Source organism: Symsagittifera roscoffensis, chromosome 9 (genome assembly GCF_963678635.1).
Source record: "Symsagittifera roscoffensis chromosome 9, txSymRosc1.1, whole genome shotgun sequence".
Lineage (NCBI taxonomy): Eukaryota > Metazoa > Xenacoelomorpha > Acoela > Convolutidae > Symsagittifera > Symsagittifera roscoffensis.
In genome coordinates, this window is record NC_087070.1 from 28,993,561 (window position 1) to 29,014,946 (window position 21,386).

At 44.4% G+C, this 21,386-nt stretch overlaps 3 protein-coding genes across 5 annotated transcripts in view; 1 reads left to right on the forward strand and 2 right to left on the reverse strand.

The window, feature by feature from the left end:
- The window catches only part of LOC134853832 (uncharacterized), a 38,794-nt gene extending 31,530 nt beyond the window's left edge, over positions 1–7,264 (reverse strand). For 2 of the 3 annotated variants that reach the window (XM_063869758.1, XM_063869756.1), the window contains exons 1-4: positions 6,922–7,264; positions 6,558–6,850; positions 6,280–6,489; positions 6,153–6,179 (exon numbers count right to left, since the gene is read on the reverse strand). In XM_063869758.1, coding sequence (XP_063725828.1) covers positions 6,153–6,179; positions 6,280–6,489; positions 6,558–6,850; positions 6,922–7,204 — 813 coding nt within the window. In that variant the 5' untranslated portion in view covers positions 7,205–7,264. The remainder of the gene's footprint in view (positions 1–6,152; positions 6,180–6,279; positions 6,490–6,557; positions 6,851–6,921) is intronic. The other variant, XM_063869757.1, reaches the window with a different exon arrangement.
- The window catches only part of LOC134854323 (uncharacterized), a 348,488-nt gene that overhangs the window by 259,410 nt on the left and 67,692 nt on the right, over positions 1–21,386 (forward strand). The gene's annotated exons all lie outside the window — the stretch shown is intronic.
- The window catches only part of LOC134854320 (calcium uniporter protein, mitochondrial-like), a 192,449-nt gene that overhangs the window by 81,292 nt on the left and 89,771 nt on the right, over positions 1–21,386 (reverse strand). The window lies entirely within an intron of this gene.

Genomic DNA, 21,386 nt, shown 5'->3' on the forward strand with positions numbered 1-21,386 from the left:
TTTGATTAGACGCTCTATTTCCTTGTCCATCTTTTCTTGGAGACTGATTGGTACCCTGCGGCCTTTCTTTGATTAGACGCTTTATTTCCTTGTCCAGCTTTTCTTGGAGACTGATTGGTACCCTGCGGCTTTTCTGTTGTATAGGTTTAACGCGTCAAAAAATTCGGCTCTTACTTTTGCATTACCTAGTTTTCCTATTCTTGTTAATAAACTCGGATATGACTTAGAAGTATGTTAGTAATTCGTCTAGTCCCTCTGCACTATCGCTGCTATCTTCTCCGGTAACTCCGATGACTCTTCCTCTTTGTACTAGCTCCAGTCCTAGGGTGCCCAAGTCGCGCCCAAGGATCGCTTAGTGATTTTCTGCAATTACGGACGTATTTGCCTCTGTCACCCACCCATTGAGCGCCATTGTCATCGCTATTTTCCCCAGTATATGTATTCAGTTGTTGTTTTAGTCCGGAAATAATTCTCGTATCGGTTGTAAATGTAAATTTGTTTTACCTAATGCTGCTTTCAGATCCGTCATGCTGAATATTGTAAACGGGAACCCGCTATCGACACAGAGCAACATCTTCTTTCCCGGCATCTCCACTTGCACTCTAGCACTCGGAATTTTCAACTTCGCGGCGTTCTTCTTGATTGACATCACCATGTAATCGTCGGACTCCGAGGGGGTTGATATCTCCTCAAACATTCCTGCTGCTGGTTGACTCATCCTACTTGGTCCTGCATATTGCCGTTAGCTACACTGTGTGTGCTTCGATGATGCTCGTTCTCATCCCGGACTCAATCTACTCATCCTCTTCCCGCCATTGGTTAGCACCACGTCGCACACCACTACATGTTCGCTCAAAGTGCCCTATTTTTCGGCATGCATTACAAGTTATGCCCGTAACGTAAAATTTGGAGCATCACAATTGCAGCACCGACGGTTTTCGGTAGAGTTCAACCAAGGGGCGTATCCTCCTCGTACCCCTCCCCCTCGGATCCTAAAATAACTTTGACCTCTTCTAATATTGCTGACCGGTTCCTGCTGGATGGTCATGTACGGCGCTGACGAAGCCGGCTTTCCCGGATACGATTTATAAGTGCGCTCTCCCCTCTCATCAAATAACGCGATCCGATACACTTCCTCGGGCGATTTTGTAGATCGTGACAGTTCTCCTTGACAATCGAATTCAGGCATATTCATGATGAAAATTTCTCGAATATTTTCTGTGGCATTAGCGAAAACGCATCTCCCGGCCAAGGCAATTAACTCTGCATGAAATTTCTCAAATGTTTCGTTATCTTTTTGTTACCTTCCGTGAAACAATCATCGCTCGTGTGTAACATTTCGCTCTTGTTTGAAAACGTTCTGCATCTCGTTTGGAACTCGTGGTATCGCTCCGTCTTAATACTAGCCGCCGGTTTACGAGCTTTAACGATTCTTTGTGCTTCATCTCCGATACAAAGGTACAGGTTGGACTTTAACTTCTCCGCCTCTAAAAGATTGTTCCCGTTCATGTCCCCAGCTATCGCCGTTTCATCCAAGGCATCATCGAAGTAAAAACCATCTGGATCTATATCATACTTAGCAATCATTCGCCAGTGGAAATTGATTATCCACTCTTCCCAGTATGTTGGCGGCTCCGGCGTGCGCGAGTCCCAAAATGACTATACATTCATTGGATTCTCCCCCCCCCCCACTTTTCTTAACGCTTGCTGCGCCATGTTATAGGTGTAAGGCACGAGTAAATAACTTTAATTTCATGAAGCAACTGTATTGTTAAAAATACCTAAATCAACTGGACTCATTTGTTTCAGTGTACGCCAGACAAATAGCGATCACAAGGTCAACAGCAGCAGGTCCCCAGACGGAAACCGAAGACTTTACATAACTCAAAACTAGTCCCTATGTCATTACATACTTGACTCATTCTAAGGATTGTTTGTGGTACCTGATTATGCGTGAAACACAATTACAGGCAACGGAAAATGGAAATGAGTCAAAGAATGTTCAAAGACAGGTGTTGAAAACTTTGAGCATTCGAATTTCAAAGAAGAATATATTGCCTTAAAGCATTTGAATTTCAAGACCAATTTATCGCTGTCAATTTTTTGGTTTCGTTACCTGCACGCACGCTGTTCGACAGTCGAATTTACCTTTTTTTATTAAAGAAATGGACGGAACATTTAAATAAACCAAATTTCAAACTGGGAACAACCGAGTTCGCCTGTCGAACAGCCGAACAAAAATTAAACTTACCCGTAGATGAGTTACTCCCCCTTTTTAGTGGTTGGAACGAAAAAATCTGGACCACTAGAAATGGGGAGGAACTCATCTTTGGGCATGTTATAGTTTTATTAAGAGTCAATAATTTTTGTGAAGAGTATTTACATTAAAATATATTACAATTTAACGCTCGAACTCTGTGATAAAATGTCTATCAAATCAAAGCTGTTCTATGCTACTTAAAATGTTGTTGAGGAGTAGAACAAAGACGTTATCGCAAATATAGAACCCTGCCTCCCGCACTTGAGTGTTAGCCAAGAACGACTGTCGGCTGACCTTCATTTAAATCTGATGAATGACTAGTCACGAACAATTTAGGGAGTGTTTTTAGATGGTGACGCCTGTCCTAGTAGCCGTACCAATTCAGATCTTGACTGCATCTGAAAACTGAGTCTGCATTTTGAAAACAAGATCATCCTCCGAACCACCGTATCATTTACACTAGATTATCAACCAATTGGATACTACCGTAGAGCTTTGCGACCCAGTTTGTGACAGCTCGTATCATTGAGAAGTGGGCAATAAACAGATGCTGACCCACGTCCTGACGGGACAATCTTGGAGGCGCACTGTGGTTAAGGGCAGCCTTACAAACCCACAAATTCTGATAGCACAACAGCAGGATGGAGTCCCGACTTTGTAGCTTATTTTTCATTACTTCCAATGACTTCTACTTGACTTTTACGTTCCAGAACTAGGTGTGATGAAAGTTTATGTGGATGGAAAACTACGTGGTTTTCCCAACTTTCGTCGAAGTGACTTCCATCAAAACACAAGAAAACGAAAAGTAAGCACTGGAATACGGAAGCCAACCATAATGCTTAACAATTTCACCTCTACGTCGAGCATCAATAGACATTCGACACAAGCAAGAAAGAACCAAAGAGTTTGAACAAATAATAAACTGAAGAAATAAAGAAAGAAGGGTAGAAAATAAAATAGAAAACCACAATGATAAATGACACAGAGGAGAAGTTGCACATCGCATACACAAGCAAATATGACCAATAACGCTACTGGGAAAACTGAGTAAAACTTTGAGTCTACAAAATTTCTTAAGTGACGCACGCCAATTATGAGTCTACATAATTGCTAAATGACGCAAGCCAATTAAGACGCATTAGCAGTACCAGTCAATTTAGAAAAAAAAGAAATTTACCAACACACATGCCTCGGCTCTTTTTCCTTTTACCCCCCACCTCACATTAGCATCAACTTTATGGAGTAATGAGGGTTTTTACAAGGTTAATTATGAAAACCATATATGTTTGTCATGGCCTAATTAGTATGCATGTCAATTTTCATAACAATCGGTTGGTGGGAACAGTAATTTTACTTGTAAAAACTTGCAGTTGGAGGGAAAAGGAAAAATAGCCCATGCCTCAATTGATAGAGCGGACGCATTTTAACTAGTATACGAGAAAGTTCATTAAAAACATCCGACTCTGCCCAGGTTTGACCATCTTATTTTGTTGCGGGTCTCTTTCCCTACCTCTACGCTACAGATCTATGATACCTTGAAGCTAAAGTGCTATTTGTAATATAATAGTCTGTGTTATATCCTTAGCACTGGCTGTACTTAATGGCTGGTTATTGATCAAAATGAACACTCTCAAAATAAACACACTTTGTTGCAACAAAATTTGCGACTCAGATTGGAAAAAAAAGAGTTCAAACTGCGAAAAATCAAAATTGAGCGAACAATTTTCAAGACTTTTTTCTGAAAAAAAAAACAAAAAATCAGCAAGACCAGGGTTGGATTTAGGGTGGGTATGCCGGACGCCTCATCCTCAGAGATTCGACCCCCTGCCGACCCGAAGGATCCCCCTTGGGTACTTTTTAAGAAATCCATTTATTAAAAATTTGGCGCCGTTTTATACTCACTTTAAGGGGGAGCGCGCGCCAAAAAAAACGCGATTTTTTTGTCAAAATTTTCCAAAAAGTGCCCAAAAACGGCTTTTTTGACCTGTTTTTTTCAAAAACTTGCGCACCGAAATTCGTCCAAATAGGGCCTTGATATTGCTCTGGGAACGAAAAAAAATCAATATATATATATATATTTTTCTAGTTTTTCTTGCCATTTTTCTAAGAAAACTTTTCTAATTGGCCTATTTGACTGACAGTCGCATTTGATAAATTTCTATTTTTTGCTCTGATATCCTATCAAACCACACTGAAAAAACGACGCTCATTTGAAAAACAAACAGATGTATTTTTTAAGAAAATGGTAGGAAGATTACGACCACTTGAAAAATGTGGAGGAATTTTGTATTCGGATGTGTTTTATAATTAGTAGCAAAAAGTTCGGACAGACAGAATTAATTAAAATGAGCAATCAGTGCTTTTTGACGCTTTTTTGCATGAAAAATCTGAAGCCGATTAACGTTGAAACTTCTGTCAGACCAAAATCAAAACGCGAGATCGTCGATTATCCGATGATTATGCTAGCCTAGTTTTTAAATACTGCAATGAGAATCCAGGTTTTACTATAAAACAGTTAGAAAAATTAGTTAAAAATCAAAATCTAGGGTTATTTTCATCAAAAACAACAGATTAGGCCGCCCAAAAAAAAGCAAACGGAAATGAAGATGATCAAATCATTCAAAATTTTGAAAAAATGCAGAAAAACATTAGCCATCCTGAGCAATAAATTTCCTGTTTCAAGGTTTACTTATCGACGCTTCGGATGCCATTGCCCGCCGTGGTTATAGGTTTTGAGCGAAACTCAGCTTTATAAATTTTCGACGTTATGTTTATTTCAGTTTTAATTTCCGTTGATGTCTAGACAGTTGCTCTTTTTAATTAACTCTGTCTGTCCGAACTTTTTGCAGCTCTCTATAGTTTTTTCTTTTTTGTTTTCCACGCAAAATTAGGTACAAATAATCATCGGAATGGGTCGAGTGATATATCAAATTAAGGCCTTTCAGTCGTGATTCAAACGACAAAAAATTTCGAAAAGGTTGTTCCAGTATCGAGAAAAGCAGGTTTAATTTTTTTAATTTTTAATCTTAATTCCAGCGAATCAAACGAGCGAACAGGCTTACAAACGATATCCTAAGACAATGGTTGGAAAACAATGGTTGGAAAGCTTAGTTTCACTCGAGTAAAACCAGTTTTTCAGCGTCTTTTGGGAATCAAAAACTTCAAAAAAAAAATGCAAATGATTGAAAAAGAAAACATTTAAAATCCTCAATGTCTTTTTTTTTAAATTATTTTCTGCTTTTCTAACCATTTCTCTATAAAAATTGTCCATTTTGCTGATTTGACTATGACTGTCAAAATTGCCGAAGCTCTAGCCTTTCGTTCAGATCCTTTTATAAACGCGCATATTGAAGCTATTTCAGTCGTGATTCGAACGACATTGAAAAACTTCCAAAAAAATTTCTGTGTTGAGAAAAACCGGTTTGAAACTTGATTTTTGGTCTGATTTCGAACTAATAGGATGAGCGTGCAGGCTTACAAAAGCTCATTTGAGCCCAAATTAGGCCGTGAAAACTTAGTTTTACTCAAGTAGAGTTTTTAGCACTCTAATTTTGTAAATTGTTCTTACGTTTTTTTGCCAATCTTCTACAAAAACTGTTTTCCAATTGGCCTATTCGACTATGACTGTCACTTTTTCTTAATTTCTGTGTTTTGTTCAGATTTTTCTATATCACCCCACAGAAAAAAAACGACACTAATTTGAAAACAAAATCGTCTTTAAGAGTATTGTCGGAACATGGAGCTACTGGAACAGTAACCGGCTACCCTTGTTAAATTTTTGATATTTATTTAGATTGATTAAATCACACCAACCTAAGAACCACACCAAAAGTGCAATAAACTACAATGGAAAGAAGTCAAACTTGTCTCGAGGGTAGACAGAAACTCTTACCATTTGCAAATGACTCTCAGATGCGCTCTAATGAAAACAATCAATTAAACATTTAACCAATCTGCACATGCATGTATGCATTGGATTTATAGAAAACTTTAGTAAGTTGGTTTAAATTTAAACTCACTCTGGAATGGATTGAGCCGAAGCGGTCTTCATTAGGATCACTGGCGGTGCTTTGTGTATCTTCCGAGTTAAGAACATCGCACGAGTTAGGTCGGGGAAAGTGCTTAAACTTTGAAATAGAAACAGGCGACGATTTTTCGGTCTGCGAAGCTTGAAAAGATTCTTGTCTCTGATTTTTCCGTCGGAAAGAAAATCGGTTTAATGATGCCGCCTAAAAATTGAGCTAATATATACTTTTTATATTAAAAAAAATCATTTTATTAAAACATGCAGACAAACCCTTTTAGATTTTGTATTTTTGATGAACTTTGGTCCCGATCCACTGGAAAGAGAGCCTTGGGAAAGCTGAGAACTCAAACTTTCGAAAGATCCATTGGCACTTCCATTGCCAATTTGACTTTTGATGTAATTTTTGTAGCGTGCTAATTGGACAAATGCTGATTCAGTATGACGCGCGCGGTACCTTTCTACGCAAACAGGTCTCAAATCGGATATAAACAAATTTTCGGTCAACCCGACCTGGAACTTCCAGTCTGAGTTGGCTACATTCTGTTTTGACAATGATGATCGACCTAGCATAAAGGAAAGACCAATGAATTCGGCAAAAATCTATTTGAGGCGAAGTAAGAAAATCTGTACTTACCCACTTTGCTACGCTTCCTGTTGAGTTTTGATACTTCCTGCTCGATGTCACGCAATCGCGGCTCTAGTAATGATGTTCTTTGAACGAAATCATGAATACTCTTCAAAGTGTTATCAAAAACTTCGGAAGCTTCTTTTGTCAAAGATGAAAGTTGTCTAATAGCTTGCACGATAGTAAACGCAGTTACTTGATTAAAATCCTCAAAATGCGGATCTTCTACATTTTCTGTATCACTTTTTCGGGCTAGACAATTTGGCTCAATCTGGCTCGCACAAAAAGGCATTTTCTACCAATACTTAGAAAGAGCAATGTTGACTGCCACCATCCTCCTGAAACTATTGAGTCATTTCACGCTAAGTTATTTCATAAATAAATTACTTCATACAATTTTTTTTATTCTTTTTGTTCTGACCATTGAGAATGGGGAGGAACTTCGAATTAGGTTGTTATTTAATAGCTTATCTTTTTTCCTTCTCTTTCATTTGGACACAAAATCAGGTTCATTAATAATCATAAGAATGGGCTGAGTGATCTATCATATTAAAGATCTTTCCAAAAAATTTTCCCAGAGTCGAGAAAAACCGGTTTCAGTTTTTATTATTCGTGAAACTTCAATCGACTTAAGCTTGAAAATAGATAACTAATTGCCGGGATGGGCTTATTGCTGGGATGGGTGGATGAGTTAGTCTATGGGACCTACACATCCAGACCAAGACAAATTCAATGACGTCCATTTTTTGGTAGACACATTTATTTCGACGGAACTGAACCCACTGAAAATGGGGAGTAACTTTGTATTCGGGTGTTATTTAGTTGCGTTTCTTTTTTTCTGCAATTTATTTGTAAGCAAACTCAGGTTCCACAATAATCATACAAATGGGCCTAGTGATCTATCATATTAAAAATTATGTGGTGAAAGGGACTCCTGGCTGTAATCCCGGTTACTATGCTACTTTTGATATTCTAACTATTTTTATATTCTTTTTGATTTTCTGACCATTGGGTGGTATTTATTTGCTTATCTTTCTTTCTTCTTCATTTTGTTAAGCACGAAAAATCAGATTTCACAATAATCATAAGAATGGGCCGAGTGATCTATCATATTATAAAGAAAAAAAACTAAATTACAAAAGGGGCCCTTCCGTTTAGTTACGGTACGTGCACAAGCTGGATAGGGCCATACCAGCGTTATAAAATGCATATATATCAGCAATGAAGTCATAAATCAGCATTGAATGCATCGTCGTAATGTTAATATATCTTAGCCGTTCTTCCTCTACAATAGCGCTTATGGAATTGTCGATAAATTGAACTTTGCGTAGCGATCTGCAACCGCTTATACAAAATATAGAGCTCCTCAGGAGCGCGAAGCTTATGTTAGTTCTTATATAGTTTATGGATTCTGGATAGCTTTCTTGTCTTTTTTTCATTTAGTCTGTTGGAGCAGCGCCACCGGTGCATCCGAAAATTAGCGGACAGAAGCTACTCTGCTCTACGTTTAAAATTCTTTGCTGATATTTGGAGTTCTTCAGCGTTTCGTGGTATTTGTATGCGTCTTTATGCAGTTTTCGCGATGTTTTGACATTGGGGTTGAAAGTATTCAAATCAAAGACAGCGCGGCTGATTCGTGAACCCCAGAATCCGTTTGCCTTAATGTCAAGTCGGGCCTCATCTTCAGTTGTAGTTAAATTTTGACAAAGCTTTCGTCTTGCAACGGCTGAAGTTTCGGCTCAATCTCGACGTCATGGCAAACTTCGTTCATGAGGTTGGCGATTGTGTCTCTAATTTCATTGTATCTTACGTGTGTGTAACCACCTAAGTTTTCTTGCTTTGTTACTGCTGTAACAGGATCTTGAGATTCCAGTACTAGTGATGTTTCCATAGACCATTCTAGATAGCTTTCATGATCGGATGGCAGCTTGATGTTAAGTCCGCCCATTTGTAACATTCGCCCAAATATCACACAGCGACGGAGCGTAGAAAAAGTACCTATCAACGACTGGCAGGCGTCAGTTACCTTAATTCTACTCGTTTTTCACCGTCTCGACCTTGCCAGTTGATTTTCTGGTCTGTTTAGGGCAAAGTAAAAAGTTACCATTTTTAGGCCATCAGTCAAACGACTTTTGATCAGCTTTCGTTTGCATGCGAACACAACCACATAGCTGAGTCTCGGATCCTCAGACTACGTGATTGTCATTAAAAACACGGCTCGAACAACCTATTTTATTATGTTTTTGTGTGACAGTTTTATATTAAATCCATTGGAGATGGATTGACCCTTTCCTTCTTCTATCTACTCATGCTCTGAAATATTAAATAATAACGGTGTTAATTAAGATCTAGGACATTACAGCAGCTGTTATAGTCAGTTTACCCAGTCCCTTCACATATAACAGTCTCTGGGGGACCAAGCCTCCGCTCCCGTGATTTTCTTGAGATAACACTCTTATCTCCTATATTTCGTGTCCCGGGAGGGTTCCGTGGTATTTCTCTTCCCCCCACCGAAGCCTCCGTCTCCACAAATATCTGTCGCTAAGGTCCTTATCGTGTGTTTTTGCCACGATAAGAGGCTCCGTGTTTTTCTGTCTCTGATACAACTGTTCTTCACAATTTCTATCGTTGTTCTGATTTTCGTCTTTTTTATTCAAAATGGCCGTCTTTTTTCTATTTCTCAGAAATGTTCTTCTTCCGATCGAAATTTTAAAAATAAAAATTCTAGAACATTCTGACCCTCCGTCGCAACACTTTTTTGTTCATTAGGCCTTTAGTCACTCTTTTTTCTGTCGCGGGAAGGTTGTGCTGTGTCATCCGGCAGAATGGCACATACTCCCCGGACAAGTCTCCATCAATGTCCCTATTGATCGCACAACACCGGGTTATCGTCAAGTAGGTATCCAGTTTTCTGTAACCAATCTTACAAATCGCATAAGAAAATGAAATTTATCTACTCCACTTCAACTCACTACGTGTTCACAAATGGCATCGTACTACATCTCACTGCCTTTCAACATTTTCACAAAATTTGCACCATGAGGAGTGTCCTAGATAAAATTTCTTTTCTGACTACTTACGTCGTCTTGTTATAAAACTTCTTTTCGCTCTTTGTGATTAAAAAGTGGGACGTGGCACGGCCACGCATCCGTTAAAATTAACTTAACTTCACTCACCAAGTATAATCAGTCATTTATGCGGTCCTTTCAATATTAAAACTAAGAAACTCTGTGGCTAGGAAAGTTATTGAGTTACCCACCCTTCTCGAGCGAATTTACTCAAACTTACCATGTCGCCACACAGTGAATTTGTGTCTTACACAGGTTAAAAATTTCAGTCGTGAATAAATAGGTAAATATACTCACCTATGCTCCTTATATACATACATAGATAGTAGTAACTAAAATCAACAATTTCAACAATTGCAACATTTTCAAAGTTTGGTCTGACCAAACTAGATCAAAACAAAAAGTTTAACAAGTTCAATAATCAAAACTTGGTTGATTTGTTCAAGTTTTTACACACAAAGACAATCAAGTTTTTCTCTCCTTCTCTTCTCTTCTTTGGTCATCTTCACTCCATCATTTCTCCATCCTGATGTTCAGCGTCACTGTCTTCCAGAACTTTTTCTAACATGTCCAGAGAGTTGCGGGCCGTGCCCCAACCCTCCTGTTCCAACAGCCTCGGTTTGCAACAAGGTAGCAAGTCCACATTCACCTTCTGCTCCCGGTTGCTGCAAAAGCTGTTGTGAAGACACAGGCTCACGTTTCGTTCTAGGTCAGCTCTTAAGACCTCTTTCTTCTCATCTCCAGTAACACAAGGCGTTCCAGCTACCCGCTTCACCGCTGTGGTGACCGCGTTTCTGTGCGTCAAGAATGCTCGTTTATAGGCTCCTGGTCCTATATCTAGCTGGAAAGATTGATAGGCTTCCGTATTCCTTGACATGTGACGCTTCGCGCGTTCATACATCCAAGATGTCATCACTGCACGGAACCAAGGCATCAATCTTTGCCTTGACCATATTCTTTCAATGGCTTTAGGTATTCTCAGCACCTTGCAGGTGGTTCTGAAAAGATCCAATTCACGACTCATTTTAACGTTGCTCAACTGTTCAGGAGTCGGCACGGCCGTCTCCTGCTCACTTGTGTCCGCGTTAGCCTCCAACCATCTCACTGCTAGGATGGCGCTAACCACCACGATTGATACTTGTTGATTCTGATCGGGCAACCCCGTGGAGTACAACTCCTCCACATCCCAGACTAGGATCAGATTCCCGCGTTTAGGGTACCACAACGTCTGCGCTAAGCAGTGGCAAGGATACTCCCCATGGGTTCTCACTATGTTCCTTCGGGTCCGATACCCTGAGGCTCCCAGTAACGGTTCCACTTCCATCAGAATTCTATGTAGGTCGTCTTTCTCTTCTATGGTGGGGAATTCAGTAGGTAACGCTCCACTCGCTTTCTGTTTCTCGAACTCACTCACGTTTTCTTCGTTCAGTCTCATGAACTCTTCACCCAAAACGTCTTGCAACTCGCCTTCGGATCTCTTCGGGACTGCCCGAAAGATCTTTGCCAACAAGTCATATGACCTCTCTGACATTCTGGCCAACCTCACGCACTTTGGCACAGAGAAAAGTTGGTCAACCAACACTTGTTGCGTCCTCGCATCCATCACCACCATGTGCGTAGGATACTTGCTATTACAATACGGCGCTGAGCTTGAACCCACCATATATTTTGAACCAGTAGGTCTGTGATAGGCTTCACTATCCTTCAGATTCATTTCATTCTCTAGGGCTTCTCGCCAGCCTCCAATCTTTTGTTCTGTCTGTAATGCTCCAGGGAATATTTCCACGCTGAGGGACGTCACTAGCTCATGGGCACGCTCCAAGCGCTCGAGCGATTCTATCGAACTCGTCATGCTGCAAAATCGAACTCGTCAGGCTGTGATCAGGTTTACGTCCGTCACCCCATGGCAGTCTGCGACCAACACCATGGCACTCTTATCTGACATGCTCAATCTTCCGTACAATCGTGCCAGTTGTCGATGCTGCTCACTCAGCGTAATCAGGCAGTGTCCCATGTTACAAACATGTCCTTCCATCCCACTGTGTTGAGCCAAGCATGTGCCCTGCTTCAACCAATTACTCGATGTACCTTCCTCGGACAGCTCCGTGGACGGGTTGCTCTTCTTATTCGTCAATCTCATGGCCAGCAGGTGATGTATCATGGCCTGATCATGTAAACTCGCATCATCATCCCGTTCTAACATGACATCCGCGGTCATGTCCCAGATTAAGCCTGCGTTAGGATGGGGACACCAGGAAGGTTTCATGAGTTCCCACATCACTACTAGACTGGTTTTCAAGGGACCGTCCCAAGAACCACAATCAAAACTCACTTGCCCTTTTAGCTCGGGAATCGAGGGCTCGACTACTCGTTCTTCCAAAATAATTCCAAGCTTGGGTTGTTCCACCATCAACATTCCAATTTCCTTAATCCGTTCAACCCAGAAGTTGAGCACTGTGACTTGCTCGTAGTCGAAGTATGCTTCCCTGGCTTCTTCGTTCACGAAGGGATTATACGCCATCCCCGGTATGCCAGACACGTATTGGAACGACTTCAGTTTCCCTAGTGTTGCAAACTCCTTTTGTCCTCTGGCCGCTTCAATCAAGTCTCTGCTCACTCTCAATTCTTTGTTGGAGTATCTTCTCACCTCTTCCAACTTGCGATAGCTTTCCATATCATTCGACTCCTTGCTTGGCACGGTCAATGGCATGTCCTGATATAGCTCTAGGAGTGCCCTAAGGAAGTTCCTTTCGCCATCAACTCCCTTTTGCCGAATGATCTTTATACATTCTCCCAACACAGGAGTGGGGATGCGATCCACCACGAACCTGACAAAGCAAAGGGCATCCTTACGCTTAGCCCATGCTATCGCTGAATCGTCTTTCGAAATCAATGCTCGTAGAGCTTCCATTAACTCTAGTTCCTGTTCTCGTGATTTCGAGTCATTACTGGCTTCATACTCCGCCTTTTTGATGCCCATCAAGCACCAAGCCAGTCGTATTTGCAGATCAGTTCTCACGCAAGGATGAGCCAGGTATGCTGCCACAGTCGCAGGTGCATTCATCGTCTCATCGAAGTATTTCTGGAGGGCCGCCCTCCAAGAAATTTCTAGCAGTTTTTCCAATCCAATTTCGTTCGCTTCTGATGACATTACTGTGCCATACTCTCTTCGATTGAAGTTAGAGTTCTCCGTAAGCCCCTTCAAATATTCTTGCATGGCTCTCTTCTCGCTCCAAGCCATCAGGTGCCCTCTCGCGGAGTTCCTCGCCTTCAACATCTCCACATAACCCCCTGCCGGATCTCCCATGTGGACCGATTCCGGCACAGTTATTCGACTGTACTCGACCACGTCGAGTTGTCCTTCCAGTTTCAACTTGGCCATGTTGATTCGCGAGGGCCTATAATCTTCAAGTCCTCCAGATCCACATTGACTGATGACTTCCATTTCTAACTTAGTGTCTGCCAGGGTTCGCGCCGTCTTCTTCGATCTAGTGGCGGTTACGGTCAGACCTGCCAAGAGCATAGGGGGTATCAGATTCTCTTTTTCTCCCCCTGTCAGCGTTGTACTATCTCCCTGCCCGCTCTCGCCTGAACGACCTGCGCTCGTTAAAGAGGTCACCACTGCGTTGGCTCTTGACTTCACCACTCTCGGGTTCATGGCTCGACTTCCTGTCTTCCCTTTTAGTCGCTTCAGCCCTTTCCTGGCTCGTCTGACAGGTAATTTCTTTGCAACATGCTGATCATCGGCACTGTCTTCTGTTACTGACTCGGTCAGAACATCCGACTCCATGGAGCTCACTATTTTTTCCAGGACCTCACGCATGATGGGTTGGTTCAATCCCACCTTCATTATGGACTGCGTCCCATATCGCCTTATCACGTCCCAAGATTTCTCCATGAAGTTTACTCGGCTCCAGATTGCTCCTGTCTTGCCCTCCAACTCCATTTGATATCTTTCCCATTCTTCTTCTGGTAATGTGCTGAGGAACGATATCTTCATTGACTCTTCGATTTTCCTCCTCCTTGGTGATTCATAGAGCAGTTTCTGTGGGTCCCTGCTTCGGCACTCTCTAGCCTGGCTTATTGGGTCTATCGGAGATAGATCGGCCGACGCCTCCTTTGTAGGAGACATGAAGGACGATGGTGCCATTAGCAATAAACTCCCATCGACTTCCCCATCGTCGTCTTCACTGAACCGGTACTCTAGCAAGTCCCTTTCCAACGCTCCTAGATCGGTCTCTCCCGGTTTCTCCGTCTTACTTCCGGTCCCATCATCGTTATCGTCCTGATCCATCAATTCATCGTCGTCCGCATCAGGTTTCGGCCTAGGTCCCGAAGGTCCTTGTCGCGCGTCTGTGCCCGAATCCGGCCGAGCCGGTACGGCCATGTCTCCTGCATGATAAAACAATTCATCAGCGACCAGGAACTCTACCAACTCCTCGCCATGTGGGGCCAGGTCCTCTATCGTTATATATGAGCCTCCTCTGCTCTCTCTTGCCACCTCCAGCATCACCATTTTCGCTTCTCCTGACCACTTCAGTCTCGATAAGTCATCCGCTGAAGAATATACTTCGTTCCACGTTTCAGCCGAGACCTCTGGTCTCCTGGAGGGTAGTGCCTTGATCTTTTTCCTGCTCCAGGCATCGGGGAATGAGAAGTCAAACGTATGCGCAGCGGCAGCGTTCCAGCTGATGAAGCGCGGCTCCATCCCTCCACTCCACTTCAGCATTCTCTTCTCCGCGTCACGAGCTGCTCCGATACGAGGGGCAATGATGGGAGATGTGACTCCCAACAACATCCTCCTTATCGGTGGATATCGATGACATTGGTCCGGCAGCGGCCTGGACCCAGGAAGCCATGTTTGTTGATTCTCTTTCGCATGGGCATAGGCTCCCGGCAATTGAGGTACTACCACAGCTTCTCCTGTATCTTTCACCACTGGTCTCAAATTCCAGAGTTTTGGGTTAAACTGGATGTGGGAAAGATCCTCACGGCCCATTCGGCATTTGAAGTGGTTGTTGAAGTCCATCAACACCCAACCTGGCTCTGCTATTCTTCCGAATAGCCTATCATCGCTAGCCAGCTTTCTCAGTTCACTCTGCTCTACCCAATTCAGCACGGAACAATCCACTACTGAGACCAGGTTGACGTACAACACTGAATTCCTGTACGCTTTAACTTGCACATCCGGGAACGCAAAGGACATCACCGGTCCATACACCACTGTGACGAATTCCCTCAGTCCGTGGACCAGAGCTAACGGATCAATCCGCATCATGACAGCTAAGTCTGTTAGTAAGGGCATGCCACAATACTGCTTGCATTCGCTTGCGTTCGTCGCCACTTTGTCCTCTCCTGTGACGCTTCTGTTTTGTTGCAAGAGGTATTGAAGTAGGAGAGTCCTCCAGTCTTTCATCTTCTTGAGCGAGGCAGTTTCCAACTGTGCATTGAACTCACGACTGGGTCCCTGTAGTTGTTCAGGGTAACGCAATAGCACAAGCAAGTCTCCCAGTCGACCATAGGTCATAGCAATCAGAGTCAGGAGTCCATCCAATCTCAAATCTGCCAACGCTTGGGTAAAGAGGTTTGCCGGTCCTTTCACAAAGTTTTCATGACCAAATGTCACGTATAAGGCTAGCACCAGGCCAATCGACAACTTCCTGATGTCTTTGACGAAACTCGCGATCAGGTTCCTAGATGCCCTCGGATAGCACGTCGATAGGAAAGATGGCGTCCATCCCACTCCCATTCCACCCAAGATAGCATCTGATCGTTCGTACTGTGCCTTTGTGGCCAGCACGTCAGCTTGGAACTTATCCAGCGACATCGTGTTTACGTCTTGCATCAGTTTCAACATCTTGCCTCCAGCCAACTCCCGGGCATTAAGTAGATTCTTCAGATACGCATGTATCTCTTTAATTATTGCCGGCGCATGCTCAAACGCGTCCTCACCCAAGGTGCACAGCCTCGGTGACAGGTACAACCATATATTGTTGTGTGGCTTCGTACGCAAAGCCATTGCCATGAGGTCCTCCTCTGCTGACGTCATGTTCTTTCTGATCATCCTTCCCTGCTCATTCTCTGCCTGATCCATCTGTCTGAACCAGAGATCATCAGCCACCTGTTGTACTAATAGATGATCGTCACCTACCCCTGGTCTTAGCTTCAATAATCTTGCGAAGTTGGACAGCTCCAACCCCAGAACTTCATCTAGCACCAACCGAGTTGTGCTACAATCTCTGAGCCCCTGTATGGCATTCGAGATGTCAGCCCAAACGGCGGGAAGCTCAGATCGGGACGGATAGTAATTGTCCGGGTCCACCACTCTGTTTGGGGCAGGAATTATCACGTTAAATATCCCCTCTGCTATCGTCGTGATCATTGTGTACACAAATTGAAGGGGTTCAGGCAACGCAGCGTAGCCTGGTGACAATACGAAGATCACCTTCACCACATTCATGGTGAAACGTTGTCTTGCTGCTGCCTCTACCTCGGCCATCGCCGAGAGCAGTGTCATTATCGCCTCCCCTATGACTTCGTTACTCGGGATCGATCCATCCGTCAGACGTGACAATAAGCCCCTGCTTTGCAGATGATCATTTGAGCCTGCAACCACTATTACCTGCGGCTCCATGCTGACCACTCTCCGTACACTTATCATCATGCCTATCGCCTGTCCCCAGTCCAGTTTAGGCGCCGTTAAGAAAATCACATCGGGCCAGAATAGAGAACGGGGCGTGTAGAGATAATCGGAGCCGGCCACAACCAGATATTTGGCAGCCTTCATGTCCAAGGGGTCATAAGCTGCAAAAAGGCCATCGCCTATTGGGGCCTTCAGGTTCCCGTATCTCTTATCGTCTCCAACCACTGTTGTAGTTCGGGGGTAATCCCTCGAATACTCGCCCGGCGTCTGACCGGGTGGTTTAGCGAATTGTCTGTACATCTTGTGATGTTTGTTATTGGGCTTGTTCTCCGTCTGGAACTTGCCCTTGCGCACAGGTGGTGTCCTTTCCCGGGTCCTATCTCGAACGTCGGTGAGCGACCGGGTGTTTAAAGGTCCAAAGGTATTGTCATGAGGTAATCCATCCAGGTCTACATGTCGGAGTGAGGTCGAGGAGCTGAATTTCTCCTGTTCTGCTAGCAGCCAATCCACGCCCGGTATCCGATAAAGTCGCGACACTGTGGGACTTTCACCGCCAGTCATTCTCATCGCATCTTCCCGACACGTCAAGGTATTCATATTCAACTTCGCCGACATGTCCGTCTTATACTGACCCCAATGGCTAGGATCTGATCTATTCCAAAGCAGCCTGCTGCCTGATTCAATTCCCTCCGCTGGCACGGTACTTGTAGACGGTCCTGCTGTCGAAGCAGGATTTGTCGTGGCAGGCGAATCGTTCCTCCTAGACGCGGTCTGGGAGTTATTCCTGTTGTTCTGTTCCACCGATCTGCCGAGTCGGCTTCCAATCGATTGCGGCCTGGGAGGAGGAGCAGTCCCCAGCCTGTCTCTCACGTTCGAGCTCGGAGCGACGGTTGCGGCTCCAACCGTCTCCGTCGCCAAGGGCCCTAGACGGTTGGCGAGGGATTCGGGCACGGTTGCCCTTATTCTACTCCCTCCGGTCAAATTGGTCCGAGCCAAAGAACCGGTCGCCCTCGACTCTTGCTCCGCTTCCCTCAATTGCGTCTGAACACATCATTAATCCAATGCCTCCCTCGTTGGGTATTGAAGTGCACTCCATCTTTAGTGAGCGCGATGTGGTCAGTCATGCGCAGCATATTTTCGAGATCCAGGAGTCGCAACTCGCCAGGGTTGTTTCTCACCAGACTGCGGGTCATTTCATTCCACCGCGTCACGTTGCCATTCATGAAATCTGCAGCTATGGTGCCCACCAAAGGATTTGGTGGTATCGTGCACAGGATCACGAGTTTGGGTCTGTACTTTTCTTTCAATTCGTTCAAGAGACACACCAATAGAGGTTCCCACTTGTTCTCCGGAGTCACGGGGGCTCTCGAGACGTCATTGGTCCCCAGCATTATTATTAATGTATCCAAATGATCCTCGCTCTGGAACTCCATCATTTTGATGACTTGAGCCACTGAGGCTCCTCCAAAGGACAGAATGGTAGTATGACCATAAACGAAGATCTCATTCAGATCTCTCACCAAACTGTCTCCAATGATCAAATGGCGACTCCCTGGGGGAATTACTTGGTCGTTCGTGAAGGGGTTCCAGCTCATGTCATTCAGGCAGGCTCGAGGATGCTCGGCTGGCACTTGCGTGAACTGATGACGTGCCATCAGATTCTTCCTGATGTCTACCACGCGAGACTTCTCAAAGACTCCACCAGGCGCAGAACACGCTATCGTGCGGGTTGCTCGTTCCGAGCTATTTGATGAATGATCACGACGCTGGGAAGGAACGATCCTAGCCAGTGTCCGCTCAGTGCCTCTGTTGATCTCATCCATCGCGGCTCTGGCCACTTGGTTAAATGATTCCTGAAATTGAGGAGCTAGATAGGTGTCAGAAGGGTCTGGTATCGTAAACCTCTGACTCGAAGCAGACGGTCGTGTCTGCTGAGGAGCCTCGGGCCCCTTTGATGCACGCAAATCCAGAACCTCAGGTCCTCTCGATGCGCACAGCTCCTGCGCGGTTGTCCTGGGGCGTGTGTCGTTAGATCCCTCCGAGGACCTCATGCTCGCCAGGATTTCCGGTGACACTTGGCTCACCTTCGCCATATACAGCTCCTTCAGGTGCTTTATCTCATCCTCCTTGTAGGCCACCTGCAGATCTTCAAATTTCTTTTTCCATTCGTCTCTCTCCCGAGCTATGGCCCTGTACTCCTGAAGTTTGGCACACAGCTCACTCTGATCTCTCTCCTTCTTCTCCAGTGTCTCAATCGTCTCCGACGTCTGGATCTCTATCTCGCTCACTCTCTCTCTCTTTAGGGGAGGAGCAGCTGTTGGAGAGTCGACAGAGTGTGACGGGCCTGGCCCATCACGTTGTCTCTTCGCTCCAATGAGTGGCTGCGCAGGTTGGACGGGCAAGGGCATCTCACCTAGCCGGTGGTCCCTTTGCTCACCTAGTCCTGGCTCACGAGCCAGGTCGTGGCCAGACATTTCTCCGCGCCTCCATCTCATCAATCGGTTTCGGCCTCTCTCGGCGGTCCCGGACTCACCGAAGGCCAACATCAACACGACTTCTGTAGGGCGATTCCCTCGACCCTCTCTTCCCAGTGCATTGAGGAGTGCGACCACAAACATCGCCAACCCCGGGTCTTCTCGTGTAAAATCACAATCGATCAGCCGCTGATAGATCTCGTCTAGAGTCGCTCCTAGACTCGCTGAGAGGAATTCCATGAGTTCGTTCGTGTCACCCATTTCTTTTCGTGTTGATTCTTCTTGTCGTGTCGTGTAATTTCTTTCTGTCTCCTCTGATTCAGTGTTCAGTAAACAATTTTCGATCAATCAAGATCTAAAAAACAGGTCGCGACTTAGAACCATCATTTTTGGATGCAACATCAATCAATTCTTTAAAACTCTCCATTGAAATTCTCTTCACAATTCTGATTTAAAATTTAGCACCAAGGTGGATCGTCCACCTTTATCTTTGTCAGAGTAGCACGAATAAGCGCTGTCACCTTGATGACAAAAACATAAAACATATCATAACAATAACATAACATAAACACATAAACATCACACACCTATACTATCATATAAAAACCTAATTCCTAATACTGTACCTAAAGCCTAACCTAAAGCTTGACTCTAATTCTTATCGAGCAACTTAATAAAAACCACTTATCGCCGAGCGCAATTCTTAGCATATGCTCAGATAGTATTTTTTATGTAAGTAAACCTCTATGTCAGTCTCTGAAAATATCACATGCACAAGAGCGTACAACTCTCTCGGGTGTAGCTTCCCTCTATTGGGATCATAAACTGGCAACGAGAGAGATGTCACACCTCTCTCAACCAGGAAATCCCTAAGTCGAGTCAAGGCCAATACCAAGCTCTCCGGATTCACGTGTTGCCTATCAGTAGCTTTCCCTGGTATCTGTGATGCAACGGGGGGCAACGCTATCATTCCTCCTACACCCGGCCTCTGTTTCCACAAAAACTCGATATTCTTGTACTCTCTTTTAAAGTCGGCCGCTAGTGCTGTTTTGAAGCTTACGTCCGCAGTTATCGCTATGGCGCACGTGCGTTCCGTGAGTATGAAATCGCTGTCCGTTATAACGATATTGTTCGAATAGTGGTTCGGGAGATCAAAGTACGATTCAAAGATTCGTCCAAAAGGTGGTTTCTTAGCATTCTCGCCCTCTGTCTCTAGTTCTCCGGTTTCTCTTGCCGATTTCATTTTTTTTATTATGAGGTTTTCGGTGTGGGTGAGTCCTACCCCCACTCCCCGGACAAAAATATCCATCGACGTCCCCGTCGATCGCCCAAAGTCTAGGAGACCGAGGTTGGATTGTGGAACACGTAGAGGACCATCTGGGGCGACCCAGTTGGACTCGGTATTGTCATGACTGATGTATTTGACGCCGTCTCTGTCGACGTCCTGAATCGTCAGGATCGTCTCTTTTGGATCTGTCGGCAGATCGTGGAGCCATTCGAGCACGCGCAAGTTTGTTAGTTCTTGCTCATGAGTCTGTTCCGCTTCTGGTTCGAACTCCACTTCCGGTTCTGATCGATCGTCGATCCAATCTTGATCCATATCGTTCACAAGGTCGATTTCTTCTAGCATCGCTACTTCGTCCAGCCCCACCAGCGAGTCTATGACATCACTCACTACTATCCGGTCTACAACGAAGTCCTCGCCATACGGATTGTATTTCTTCTGGTTTTTTCTCCTCTTACTTTGGCGTGTCTCCATACTGAGCGGAAATTCAGGCTGTATTCCTTTGTCAATTTCGGTTTGTTCCGGGCAATCCCAGTCTTCTTCGGCATAGGGTAGAGTTTCATCGTCCACCTCTACTCGCTCAGTCAACTCGAGATCCAGTGGTAGATCACAATTGTCCACCATCTCATTCCCGTCGTTCTTGTCGCGAGTACCCCTTTCATTCACTTCACAAGCAGGATCCACTATTAAATAGTCTCCCTCTTGCATGTCCGCTGGGATGCACCAATCCTCGGACGAGGCGTTTTGTGGTTTGATATTCTCGTAATGAGCCGCTCTTCCGGTGCTCAGCCGATAAAAACGACCTCCTTGATGCACCTCTGTTATCTGAAATGGACCACGCCATTTCTTTAATAGTTTCTTGGTTCCTTTTGGTGGAACCACTTCCTGGAACACCCAGACGTAATCGCCAACTGAGTAGGCTTTTGCATCGGCTGTTCTTTTATCAAACCTCCTTTTTTGTCTAATTTGCGCCTGTTGCGTATTCCTCCTGCATAAGTCATTGA